General features: G+C 60.2%; 1 protein-coding gene across 2 annotated transcripts; it reads right to left on the bottom strand.

The window, feature by feature from the left end:
- Window positions 1-2,468: 2,468 nt before the first annotated feature.
- C7H15orf39 (chromosome 7 C15orf39 homolog) lies at window positions 2,469-12,982 on the bottom strand. Of its 2 annotated transcripts, none has more exons than XM_045395814.2 (3): window positions 12,805-12,982; window positions 5,788-8,589; window positions 2,469-3,881 (listed from the first exon to the last, which is right to left on the bottom strand). In XM_045395814.2, exons 2-3 carry the CDS (start codon window positions 8,537-8,539, stop codon window positions 3,514-3,516), a joined length of 3,120 nt encoding a protein of 1,039 aa, XP_045251749.2. In that variant the 5' UTR covers window positions 8,540-8,589; window positions 12,805-12,982; the 3' UTR covers window positions 2,469-3,513. The 2 variants fall into 2 exon arrangements, with proteins under 2 accessions (XP_045251749.2, XP_073852498.1); XM_073996397.1 differs by lacking the exon at window positions 12,805-12,982 and adding an exon at window positions 12,438-12,696.
- Window positions 12,983-13,261: the final 279 nt, after the last annotated feature.

The following is a 13,261-nucleotide window of genomic DNA, read 5'->3' as shown; positions in this document are numbered from 1 at the left end:
GGCTCGGCAGCACTCCCCCAATCCCATCTCCAGAGGCAGACAGCGCTCCGGAAGAGCTGTACTGGGTGCTCCCCGCTGAGGGGGTGTCTGGAGGAGGCGTCTTGGGCAGCTGCCCATGGAGAGAGCACAGCACACAGCCAGCAGCAAAGCTGTGTCCACGGGCTAAAGCACCCCCACGGCCCTCCTCCCGCACCAGCTGGGGGAGCAGGCTGGGCTGGGAGTTCAGCTCCCCCACCTCTGGTACTAGAACTGCAGGGTGAGAAGAGTCACAGCCAGTCAGGTCAGAGTCGGGTCCTGCTCCCGGGATCCCCAGAGGAGGTTTGAGGGAGACCCAGCTGGCTCAACTCAACCCCCTGAGTGAGAACAAACTCACAGGAAGAGGGACATCAATGAGGCCAGGAGTGGCAGAGGGAAGGAGGCGTCTGGCGTCACCAAGGGGCTTTGGGGTCTTAATAACACCCCCAGACATGGGCATTGCCAGCAGCGACAGGGCAGAACCAGGCCTCAGGAAAAGCAGGGCTCAGCACCAGGGTCCCTGCCGAGGCTGGGTTGGGGTGGTGCTGAGCCTGGCTGGAGGTGCTGTTCCCTACGAGACGACTGTCCGGGGAGCCCCTCTCCCCCTCCCAGCTCCTACTCTGAGTCCCCCAAGACAGGACTGTCGTCCTTCCCACTACCTTGCTAGCTCCACTTCTGTCAGCAAAGCCAGCCGCCCAGGCCCTTTGCCTTTTCTACTGGGCTAGGGTGCCAGGTGGGAGGATGGGAAGGCTGGGCCTCACTCACCTGAGCCCCATCCTTAGGTGGACCTGCTCGGGTCTCCTTGAGGGGTGGGGTGGGGCCAGCACACTGCGCTGCCCTCACTCCTTCCTTGCCCTACGGGTGGCAGCCAGGTAGGGCGCTGCCTCCCTCAGACTAGGAGTCTTGGGCAGTCTGGTTCCTGCCCCCACCACCTCAGGCTGGGGTCCCTGGGACACTGTCGTATCTCCTCCCTTGGACTAGAACTCTCAAGGCCAGGTTAAGTCTCTCCCCCTCAGACTGGAGCCGGAAGGGGAAGAGGGCCTCCCTGGATAGAGCAGTGTCAGAGAGCAGCACCTCACTCCAGCCAGGCCTGGCTCCACACCACCCCAGCCTGGCCTCTCCACCATTCTGAGTCCTCTGGGGCCACAGGAGAACCCAGGTGCTGAGCCCTGCCTGTTCTGAGCCCTCACTCTGTCTGGTCACCATTGGCAAGATGTGTGTCAGGCATGCAGCAGGGGTACAGGTGTGAAGGGAGAGGAGAGGACGGAGGGAAGGGAGGACCAAAGGAAAAAGAATAAAGAGCTCATCATTCCGTTAAGGTGTTGACGATGAGATGGATGTGACTGATGGGGCTGACGAGGTGCCCATGGCTGCCAGGGCCTGGGGGATCCAGGGTTCAGAAACTCCACCTCCACTGCAGTTCTTTCCTCCCTGTAGGAGTAGCCTCAAATGATTCCACGTGGCTCACACCCCCATTCCTCAGGTTGTGGGACTGAGTCCCTGGGTTGCTGGATTTCTAGCCAGGCTTCCAAGCCCTATCCCTGTTCCTGTTCCTTCTAGTTCTGGGAGCTCCAGCCTCACCTGGGGATTTTCCTGTTCCAGACTCACCAAGACTGCACATGTGGTTCTCTATCCAAACCCCACTTTGCATGTGATTTTGTGTTTGTCTTCAAAGCCCAATTCAGGTACCACCTCTTCTGGGACCCATGGACCCTCCACCCAGGTTGTCATTGCAGTGGCCACAACGTGTTGTGGTTACCTATCCCTTCCCAGCCCACTAGCTCTTTGTGGGCCTATACGAAGTGTAAGGGGACAATGGCAGTTGCCACTCCAAATCCCAGCCTAGTGTTAAGGCCAGGCTGGCAGAAGAGGGACAGGGCAGCTGGGTCCAATGACCACCACCAGGATGCCGCACAGGTCCAGCAAGCTCCAGTGGACTGGCCCCTGGCCCAGGGGGAGTGGGAAGACAGCCCCAGGAAGCCACCCTAGCTGCCCTGAGAACAAGCCTCTGGGGGAACAGAGCCTGGCAGGGGCGGGGTCTCTAGAGGGTGGGCCCAGCGCACCACCCCCCATCCCGCAAGCTAAGGTCAGTGGGTTGCATGGTCACCAGCCATGGGGAGGTCTTGACAGTTCTACCCAGACCATGAAAGACATGCTTGGCCCTGGGAGAGGGGCACGTGCTGGGGTCTAATAACCAGCATTTCTCACCAGGCAGTAGCCCACAGACCAACCACCACCAGGACCCACAGGGCCTCAGGAGAGAGGGCTTTCCCAGAGCAAGCAAGTATGTACGTGAAAGGGGTCCACAGAGCCACAGCCATCTGCACAATGGTGCAGGAGCCACCCAGCACCTTCTGGACTGGGAGCAGGGAGAGCAGCCTGCAAGCAAAGGGCTAGGCACACAGTGACGGAACACGAAACCCACCATCCCCAAACACACGGCCAGGCCCCACTTCCAAAAACAAGCCAGATACTTTAATGGGCTGCCTCCAGGGCCCATCACAATCCCTTAAATAAGGCCCAGAGCTTGCCAGCCTTTGGTTCAGCTCAGCACTCCGCAGGCAGGTGGCTCACAGCAGGCCTGGCTGATGGGCTCTAGCTTGGGGAGCAGCAGGATCCTCAGTCCAGATCTTCAGACCTTCTAGGACTGAGCTGCCACTCAGCCCACCTGCATCAGTCCCTGAGTCCCAGCAGCTGCTTAGCTTCTAGAAAACGTAAGTTTCCTGGGATAATGCCAGGAGTGGGGGAGGCAGTTTGAAGCACTGATGTCAATTCAGGACAGGCCTGGGGCCTCCTGGGGTGGCAGCAGCAGGCCCAGAACAAGGACACCAGCTCCAGGCTGCATCCCTGCACCAACAGCGGGGACTGGGAGCAGGGAGTGCAGGCTCCCTCAGGGAGCTCCAGCCTGGAGTGGGGCCAACCCAACCCCAAATGCTGGAGGGTGACTCCTCAAAGTGAGTCACACCCACTGTCTAAGGTACCACTCTATGACAGCCAAGTCCTAGGACACATGAAGACTTTCTATAGGAAGGTTCTCTGCCTCCAATTCTAGGCCCTGTCCCAGGGAAGAAGCAGAGAGCAAATCATGACAGGGTATGGACAGGGTATGTGTCAGGCAGCATCCCCACGACAACCCTGTGAGGTAGGTTGTGTTGTCCCATTTTACACATGGGGAACGAGGGCTCAGCAGAGGTGAAGTTTCTCGCCCAGGTCCTGCAGCAAGAACACGAGCCGGGATTCAACCCCAGGTCTGTCGGGCTCCAAAGCCCATGTGTGTTCTCTAGGCAAGAAATAGGAAGTAGTCCCATCCAATAAAGACTCTCGTGTTAAAAGCTCAGGGGCTCTCAGCCCACCCTAGGTGGGCCCCAGGGTCAGAGCTGGAACCCCTCCAAGGGAGCAGCCCCAGCCCCAGCACCCACTCCTGGCCCTGGGGCAGCTGGGCAGGCACAAGGGAAGGGTGGAGAGTGATCACTATACACACAGCACTGGCAACCAGTGCTACAGGTGATGGCTCTGGCTGTCCAGTAGCTGTGGGCAGGGTGAAGGCCGGTCTGGTCTTGATGACTTGTGGCCCCATGTGGGCAGAGCCAGGCCATTGAGCCAGGCGGTCTCCAGCAGACTGCGGAAGCGGGCCTTCAGTGTGGGGCCAGGTGGGCTGGCACAGGCAGCAGGGGTAGGGGAGGCAGCACAGGACTCTTCCCCAGCAGCTGCCTCTGCTTTCTCCGGGCCAGGGGTTGGTGGCTTCCTCCCTGGCTTCCTGACCTTGGGGGCCGGTGACTTCCGAGCCAGGGCTAGGCTCTCTGGCTCATCTCTGGCCAAAGTGGGCTCTGAGGAGGACACAGCTCCAGCCTCAGTGTCAAAGTCACCTGGAAAACGAACACATAGTCAGCCTGCAGACCCCATACCCTCAGGTCCCACCTCCTGGCCTCCAAAGCCATCCAAACAGTGGTTCTGCTCTACCCCAAGTCAGGCTGGCATCACAACTCTTCCCCACACATGCCCACTGGCCAGACCATCCAAGCCAAAAAGATGTGCTTCTCCCCTGGTGACACCAGAAACTCCATCTGATGAGGGTACTGCTCAGGAGAGGCTGTTTGGGTACAAGGATGACAGCAAAGGGGCTAAGCAGGTCAGGAACCATTGGCCTGGTCCAATACCCATTGTCCAGATGGAAAACTGAGTCATGGGAACATAACTCGTCAGAGGACCATGCCATGTAAGACAGCCATCATGTTTCTGCCATACCAGCCCCAGAACCCAAGCCCAAGCCCGAGGCCGAGCCCAGGTAGGGACTGCCCTAACAGCCATGCTGGGGGAGCATAGGAACCCACAAGAAAGGAAAGCAGGGATAACTGTCTGGGGGCACACACAGAAAGGCGGCCCCCAAGCGGGGAGGGAGTGAGGACAGGGGCAACAAAATTCAGCCAGAGACCGGAAGCCTGGTCTCAGTCACTTCCTTCCCAGGCCCCCGATTCTTGCAAGCTCCAGTCAAAGCAGCCGCGGACTATGCGGAGTGCCCAGACTCTACTGCCAATCAGGCAGCCCAGGAGAAACGGACCTGACCCTCTCTGGGCCCCAGACAGCCCAACTATATGGGAAGAGGACTGAGCTAGGCAGCCAAGCCCTGAGAGATTCAGGACCCTCAATCAGTAACAGACTGCCTGAGTCTGGATTTCCTTTGCATCCCATTAAGGCATCTGCTCCAATTTTGTAGGTATTCAGGGATCAGGGATTTTGGTCAGCCAGCTCCTAAGCTCATCTCATCTGCCACCTCACTGCCTCAGGCCCTTCCCCATCCTAACCAGGTAAGGGCCCAGGACAAGGCTGCCACTATGGGGATGGAACTAGGAACAGTTTCTACAGGGAAGAGGCTGGGCAGTGGAAATGGGAGAGGGTGGAGGCAGCAGGGAGAGGAAAACTAGAGGGGCCTCAGGCTGCGATCCCAGGTGTACTGATGCAGGAGGGACAAGGACAGAATCCACTTGGTCCCATCACCAGATCTCTAGCTGAAGAAGCGTGATCATACACACCACACAACACTTCGGCAGTTGTGTGGTCCTCCAGAACATAAAAAGAAAACAAGCTGGAGAACAGTAGGCACGAGACATCGTTTAGTAGAGGAAAAGCAAACCACAAAACAATGCGATTTATGGGCACACTTCTGTGTATGGAAGGGCCAGCGAGGACTGCAAAACTACGCATTCATAAAGGCAACTGTGGCCCTCACCAGGCATGAGGAGCTTTGTGAAAGGGGGTGCCATTCACCGACATGGAAGAGAACTGAGGGTGGGAAGTGAGCCGAGGGGAAGGCTCGGGAGTGTGATTTGGGATGAGTTCACTGTGGGAGACCCAGGGGCAGAGGCCCAGCACGCAGTGGGTTATTTAGGGCTAGAGTTCAGAAAGGGGAGGCTGGAGATCGGGGAAATGATCTCAGCTAGAAAACAGGGCCTAACCAGAGCACTGGAAACACTGCACCAAAGCTGGAGAAGGCACAGGCAGAGGAGGGAATCCAAGAAGGTGCAGCACCAGGGGAGACTGAGGAGTTTCCATGGGGACAGAGCAGCCGGCATGTTCAGAAGACTACAAAGGAGGCTATGAAGGTGCTCACTGATGTCTGGAGGGTCAAGGGGTGGGGGTACCTAGAGCCCACCCTAGAGCCCCCTACCCAGGCAGGAGTCCTTGGAATCACGCAGCCCCAGCTGTGACGCACTCACACACACCTGTCACTTGCTCACACAGCTCCGGTGGCCACTGGGGCTGCCCCATGCTCACCCAGCTGGCGGCGTACACAGTCACGCCACTGCAGGCCGAGAAGGTCGGGGTAAATGTCAGGCAGCTGGCGCAGCGCCAGTAACTTCAGCATGCGCGAGGTGCAGCCCGGCAGGGCGAGCTCCCGCAGTGCCCGCTCCTCCGACAGCGTGGTGGGCCGCAGCTCCACACGATGCTCCTGCAGCACATGGTCCACAGAAGCGGGTGGCAGCCGAGGAAAGAGCCGTTCCTTCACCAGGTGGATGGGCACGAAGATGGCACCAGCTCGCACCACATGGGGGAAGGGGCACCGGTGGGTGCGATCGAAGCGCTGCAGCTGGGACAGTAGCTTGGTCAGCAGCCCCTGCACACCCTGGCAGTCCTGCCACGCAGCCTGGCCCCAGGGCCCAGCCGTCTCTAGCCACTCGCGAAGCTTCTCTGGAGGAGAGTGGGCCACGGAGCCAGAAATAGCATCACACAGGGACGCGTGTAGTCCTGTAAAGTGCTGCTCCGGGGAGTCCCCTGGGGCTGAAGTAGATGCCGGAGCAGGGCCTGCAACTGGAGCTGGAGCTGGATCCCGGGCTGACGCTGGAGCCTGAGCTGGAGCCGGAGCAGGGGATGGAGCTGGAGCAGGGGCAGGGGAGGCCACCGCTACGGCTGGAGAGCTGGGCAGTGCCAGGCTGAAGCAGGTCACGGACAAGGGCTGTTGAGCGAGAATCCGCAGTCCAATGGGCCCAGATGTGGGGGTGGGCGCAGGCTGTGTGGGAGCAGGAGCTGAGTTGGGTGTGGACGGGACCACAGCTGCAGGCAAAGGTGCTGGACGGAGGATCTTGAACTTTCGGAACATGAAGGCCACAGAGCTGTGGAAGTTGGTACTTGGCATAGCATCTGCGGTCACTGGCACCCCAGGCAAGCCTGGTGCTTCTGTGTCTATCTTTTTCAGGCCTGGCAGATCTGACACCATGTTGCCCACATCCGGCACGTCCATGGCTGCAGTGGGCTTGGCATGCTCCACAGGACTGGGAGCCTTGATGTGCGAGGCCTCTGCTGTGGGCTTCCTCACACTCAAATCCAGGGCTACCTCCTCTTTAAGTGAGCCCCTTAGGGGCTTACTCCCTGACGGGCCCTCCTGGGCGGGTGGGGTCCCCCTGCAGCCTTTGTCCTGAAATTCATTGGTGGCCGGAGTTGAGTCAGGCTCAGCTGTGGCAGAGTCAGGCTCAGTTGTGGCCTCGGGTGCCGGCACATCCAGATAGTCACGGTAGGGAGCCAGGCTGAAGACATTGTCAATGACAGGCATTGGTGGAGAGCTGGGTGGCCTTGCACCCTCCTTCTGTGGAAAAGACTGGCACTCCCGGGCACAGGGGGGCAGTGCTGGGGGGGTACAGGGAATTGGACTGTCTCGGATGACGATGGGCGGCCCAGAGTGCTCACTGAGCCGGGGCTGGAGCTGCTCTTTCCTGCAGCTGGGCAGCCAGGTCTTCTCTTCGGCTTCCTGTGCAGGCCTCACAGGCTCTGAGCAGGGCTGGCTCGCTGGCAAAGGCTGGCATGCCCTCTGGAAGGCACCAGGCTGTGGCACAGCCCGCATATTGTTCTGGGAAGGTGGCGTCCCTCCAAGCCCAGGGGATGCTCCATAGAGAGAAAGGTCATCCCGGGCATAAGGAAAACTCAGTGTCTGGGGGGCAAAGTCCAATGGGCACCGTGGAGCAAGAGGCGGCTCCAGCTTGAGGCCTGGAGAGGGTGCTGGGAGAGGGGCAGAGGGGTAGGGGTACGTGTCCAGCCCCAGCGGGGGAATGTAAGGTGTCTGGGCTGCCTGCTGCCTCAGGTAGGGGCTGCCCAGCCCACCAGCCTGGTACCCGGTCCCCTTGTGGCCCCCCAGAGGCTGCAGGGGAAGTGCTGGGCTGTACCTACCCTGCTTCTCTGGGTGGCGACAGGCTGGAGGGCAAGGCAGAGCCTGTGGAGGGTGGGATGGAGGGTAGTGGGTGGGCCCGGTGTCCTGACAGGGTGGCCCCAGGGGCTGGGCCAGCTGGGTCCAAGGACTTGGCCCCTCGGACATTACTTGCTTGGAGTTCCTAGGATAAGGACCTGTGTACCTGGAGGCCAGGAAGCCCGTGCTGTGGATGGTCTGATACTTCTCCAGGAAGGGCTGGCATGGGGAGAAGCTCCCTGAGGAGTCTTTACTGGACCCCCCAGCTGGCACCCCCCGCAAGAAGGTGCCATCCAGGGTCTGACCCTTGCTAGGAGCTGGGGCCAGAGAGCAGGGTGGGTCAGCTGAGGGCAACAGGGGCCCAGTCACCAGAGTCCAGTCAACATCCAGTGGCCTCTTCACCGCTCCTTCCCCCAGGCAAGTTGAGAGTCCATAGCACAGAGGGTTGCGGTAGACAGGTTTGGGCGCTGCCAGCGGCGGACCTGGGTAGGAGTGACCCTGGGGACTGAAAGGCAGGAGCTCAACAGGGCTGGAGTCCTGCATCTTCTCAGAGCCTTCTGCTGGCGAGCGGTAGAACAGGCAGTTGGTCAGCAGGTTGTCCGTCCGAAGTGGGGGTCCTGCCATACTGGTAGAATACAAGGGTGGGTATGGGGTCCAGGACGCCAACTGCTCAGACTCGGCCTTGGGAGTACCCGCCATGGGGCAGGAGAAGTAGGACCCCTTGTAGGTGCAGGGGTCCTGGTTACCAACAGAGTGGGGCAGGCTGTGCTCAGGCCCCGAGTCTGTCTCTAAGCGGGGCAGTTTGCCATACATCACAGGCCCCAGGGTTCTCACGGGTCGCTTCTCTGCCATCGCTGTGAAGGTTTCGAGCCCTCCTGGGCCCCTGCTACTCAACTTCTGACCTGGGACAGAGAGAGAAAGGCAGGGGCTGTCAGGAAAACAGGCTACAGGCAAAGCAGCAGACGGCTGCTGCTCTCATCAGCTCACTGCTACACCTAAGAACCTGGCACTTAATTGATGCTCAGTTAAGACTGTGAGTGCGGCCGGGCGCGGTGGCTCAAGCCTGTAATCCCAGCACTTTGGGAGGCCGAGACAGGCGGATCACGAGGTCAGGAGATCGAGACCATCCTGACTAACACGGTGAAACCCCGTCTCTACTAAAAAATACAAAAATCTAGCCGGGCGAGGTGGCGGGCGCCTGTAGTCCCAGCTGCTCGGGAGGCTGAGGCAGGAGAATGGCGTAAACCCGGGAGGCGGAGCTTGCAGTGAGCTGAGATCCGGCCACTGCAGTCCAGCCTGGGCAACAGAGCAAGACTCCGTCTCAAAAAAAAAAAAAAAAGACTGTGAGTGCATGAGCCACAGGGCAGAGCTTTCCAATTCGTGTCTGTATTCTTTTGAGGCAGGGTCTCACTCTGTTGCCCAGGCTGGAGTGCAATGACATGAACTTGGCTCACCACAGTCTCAGCCTCCTGGGCTCAAGTGATTCTCCCAACTTCCAAGGAGCTGGGACCACAGGCACCTGCCACCACGCCTGACTAATTTTAGTATTTTTTGTAGAAACAGGATTTTACTGTGTTGCCCACAGGCTGGTCTTGAATTCCTGTACTGAAGTGATCCTCCCACCTTGGCCTCCCAAAATGCTGAGATCACAGGCATGAACCACCCACTGCACCTGACCCCAACCTGTATATTTTAAGCTGCAGAACCCTTTGTTTAATGAATTATTCTACACAGAACCTCCACCCACCCCTACTCCAGGAGCCCCTTCTGTTCGATTTTCCTCCATACAACTCCCAAGACCCCCTCCTTCTTGGGATTTCAGAATTTGCAGGGGCACTGGGCCTGAGGGTCACTTGGCATACCCTGCCCCCCACCCCCTCATATACAGATGAGAAGACCCATTTATCCCAAAATCACCAATGAAATAGACACAACGAGAAGCAGGCCTCCTGCCTCCCACCACGGGGTCCTATTCCAAGATGCCATAGTGACGCCCACTGCAGCCAAAACATGGAATCTGAGTATTGTCTACAAATTCACAGATTTCCTGTGACACTCCTCTGACCTGCTGATCTTGTCAAAATGGCAGAGTCGAGTCTCCAGCCCAGGTCCCTAGGCCCAAAGCCAATGCTGAGATACTGGACTTGGCTCTGGAGAGCAGTCCCCTAGGAGAGGTAACTGGGAACATCAGCCTGTACAAGCCACACTCCTCTCGCCCCACTCCTCCTCCTCTGCAGGAGAGTCAGGGCAGCCCAGCAGATGGTGCTACAGCACCAGCAGGAACGTCCCAGAGCATGAGGAGCCTGGATCCACCCCTACCCCCAAGCTGCAGATGGCACATGCAGGGGCAAGATAGCCTCAAGGGCATGTGTGAAAGTCCAGGGAGGTGGCTGGGTGCGGTGGCTCACACCTGTAATCTGAGCACTTTGGGAGGCTGAGGTGGGTGGATCATTTGAGGTCAGGAGTTCAAGACCAACCTGACCAACATGGTGAAACGCTGTCTCTACTAAAAACACAAAAAAATTAGCCGGGCATGGTTGTGCATGCCTGTAGTCCCAGCTACACAGAAGGCTGAGGCAGGAGAATTGCGTGAACTCAGGAGGCAGAGGTTGCAGTGAGCCAAGATTGTGCTACTGTACTTCCAGCCTGGGCGATAGAGAGAGACTCCATCTAAAAAAAAGGAGGGGAGGGGAGGGGAGGGGAGGGGAGGGGAGTCCAGGGAGGGAGGCCCCAGGGGCCACAGAGTGCTACTTAGCCACTACTCCCATTGTATTGATGGAAAAACTACATGCTTCAGAAAGACTAAGCTCTAAGACAAGACCAAGGAAGGATGGGAACTGAGGTCCCTCGGGGCAGGAGGCACCCAGTAACCCATGAGGGGCTCATCTGAAGCCCTTCTGCTGGGGCCACACTGACTTGCCTCTACCTCCCCCAGCCAGCACCCTGCTCCTGGAAGCTCTCAGTGGCTTAGAAAGGACCACCCAGCTCAATCTTGCTATGACTAAGGCAAAGTGTCACAGGTTTCAGTGACACCGGCAAGCAAGGACCAGCCCTCTCCTTGCTTCTTCAAGTTGGAGCCAATGACAGCCACAGGCTGAGTTAGACCAGCACGTTTTGGGGCTAGGAAGGGCAAGCCTAGTGTGGGGCCAATGCCCACTCCCACACCAAGGCAGACTCAGAAAGCAAGGTGGTTCATCTGGACAGAACCCCACATCTCAGGCCAGCCTAGAGAAGACATGGAGGAGCCATTAGGACACAGGTGACAGTCCCAACAACAGTGTCCTATGATAGAAACCTGCTATCGAGGGGTGAAAGCCCCCATCTCACTCCACAGCAATGCTGTGAGAAGGAATTGTAGGGTTTTGGGGTATGGACCCTGCCCACCCTACCCTTGGGACACTCTGGGTTAAGTGTTGACTTCGGTCTCACCTCCCCCACACGCTCCTTGGGGTCTGCTGGGTCCCCACCCCCAACCCCAGGAGTCCCTCTCTCCTGGGCCTCAGCCCAAGGAATACCCTCTGCCCTGGAGACTTCTTGAGGCCCTTAACTGGGACCCAGCCAATAGACAGGAGACCACCTGGGACCCTCAAGAGTCTTCGTGGGAGGGGTGGTGGCTTCAGGGAGCCAAGACAGAACTCTTAGGGACGTGGGAATGACCTTATCTCCTGCCAGGAGGAGGTGGAAAGCCCAGGATACACTCCCTCAAGGGAGACTCCTCCTCCACTCAAGACAGTTGCCAAAATGTAGGTGCCTCCTTCCCAGACCCATACTAAAGCAAGCAAGCTCTCGGACAGGGCAGGTGCCCAGGAAGCAGGCTCAGGTCATCTTTGAGAGGTAGCTCTGTTGATCCTCTGCCAAGCTCCAATGTCACTCAGCCAGCACCCAGGCCAGGGTTCCAGAGAAGAGCCCACCACCGCAGCACTACCACTGCCTTACACAGTGGGAAAGGAAACAGCTCTCTGTTCCCACTTTCAGCTTCTAGGTGCCTAGGGATGGCCGATGGTAAACATCAGGATGAAGAGCGAGATTCCTGCCCAACTCTGGCCAGCATGTGGATTCTCCTGGAGGGCTGAACCGGGCCTCGCCGAATGTTCTCCCATCTCCCACCTTCCCTACCTGAGGCTCCGGACTCTCCAGACGCTACAATCCAACCTGGGGCAGCCCAAATTCTCCAGTGGAGGGGAAAGCGAAAGGGATCAGTCTCTATCCCCTTTGCCCTAGCCGCCCTGAGCATAATTCTGGTGCCTAGGGCCCACAGCCGACTTAGCTTTGAGGCTGCCGCCGCGCCCGACCTGGCGGGCTTCCGGGTGTCCCCAAGCCCCTCCCGGCAGCGCCGAGACGCACGTGCATCCAGCAGGCTGACACACAGGCCGCCGCCACGCATGCAAACCCGTGCCTGCACGTACGTGCATGGCCCACATCTGCACACACGCCATTCCAGAACTGCGCTCTCCCCTCGCTCTGGCCCCGGGCACACGTGTGCATGCAGGCAGGCCCGCGCACCCAGCCCCACACCGACGCCCGCAGACCGGCTGGAGGTCCCGGAGCAGGGGCGGCCCGGCCGCAGGGTCCGGGCAGCCTCCGCCTCAGGGCGATCCCGCCAGCCTGGGCTGAGGCCAGACGGGTGAGTCAAGAGGTGGCGAAAAAACCGCAGGGCCGTCCCATCCCAGCAGGGCGCGTCCAGGGCCCCGCGGCGCCTCAGCGCCCGCCGCCCCCAGGCCCAGCCCTCCAGTGCCCCCTTGTCCCCTACCTCCCCCCAACGCCCTCCCCCGGCAATCCACTTGAGCAGGGCCCTGCGGGAGGCCCGAGGGCTCGGCCTGAGTTCCTTCTGGCCAGATTGGGCGCCTGGCCTCCGCCGGAGATCCAGGGCGCTAGCAGGCCCCGGGAGCCTCGAAGTCCAGGGAAAGTCGGAGCAGCGTCGCCACCCCTGCCCCGCAGCCCGGTCGCGGAGGGCCGGCGGCAGCCAGAAGCTGCAGCCCCTCGGCCCAGACGCGGCGCGCTCCGTCCCCAGGCCGGCCGGTAGGGGCGCCCTGGAGCAGCGCCATCCGCCCCTTCCCCACGCGCCGCCCGCAAACTCGGCCCAAGTTTCCGCGCCCGCCGAGCTGGCGAGCTCCTACCCGCAGAGCGCCAGGTCTCCCGCCGCCGCTACCCCAGGCCGCCTCCGCGTCCGCATCCTCCAGCGTCGCCCAGGCCGCGGGTCCTAGTACGGCCGGGCCCTGCGCGAGAAGTCGCGGTGAACAGCAAGCTCCGAGTAACGCTCCTCACTGCCGTTCGCGCCGCCGCCGGGCGCCGTCTGCGGTCCCGGGCGGGGCGGGCTGGGGGCGGGGCGGGGGCGGGGGCGGGGCGCCTCGCAGGGTGGGGGCAGAGCCCGGCCCCGCCTCTGGGAGCCTGCGCTCCTGTGTGCAGCGGGTGCCGGGGCCAGCGTGGGGCCAGCTTGCCGGGAGCGGGCCGCGGGCGCTGTGCACCGCCGGTACCCGCCACGCTCCACGAACCAGTGCCCGGCGGGCCGGTCACGCGCCTTCAGTCGCTCCGTTAGATCGTTCATTCACTGCCACTTTCTAGCGATGTGACCTT

Source organism: Macaca fascicularis, chromosome 7 (genome assembly GCF_037993035.2).
Source record: "Macaca fascicularis isolate 582-1 chromosome 7, T2T-MFA8v1.1".
Lineage (NCBI taxonomy): Eukaryota > Metazoa > Chordata > Mammalia > Primates > Cercopithecidae > Macaca > Macaca fascicularis.
This window is presented reverse-complemented; position numbering and strand designations above follow the sequence as displayed.

Coding starts and splice junctions, on each gene's coding strand:
- C7H15orf39 (XM_045395814.2), bottom strand. CDS start 8,539: ATGGCAGAGAAGCGACCCGTGAGAACCCTGGGGCCTGTGATGTATGGC. Junction 3,882..5,787: donor CTGTGTACGCCGCCAGCTGG/GTGAGCATGGGG, acceptor TTCGTTTTCCAG/GTGACTTTGACACTGAGGCT.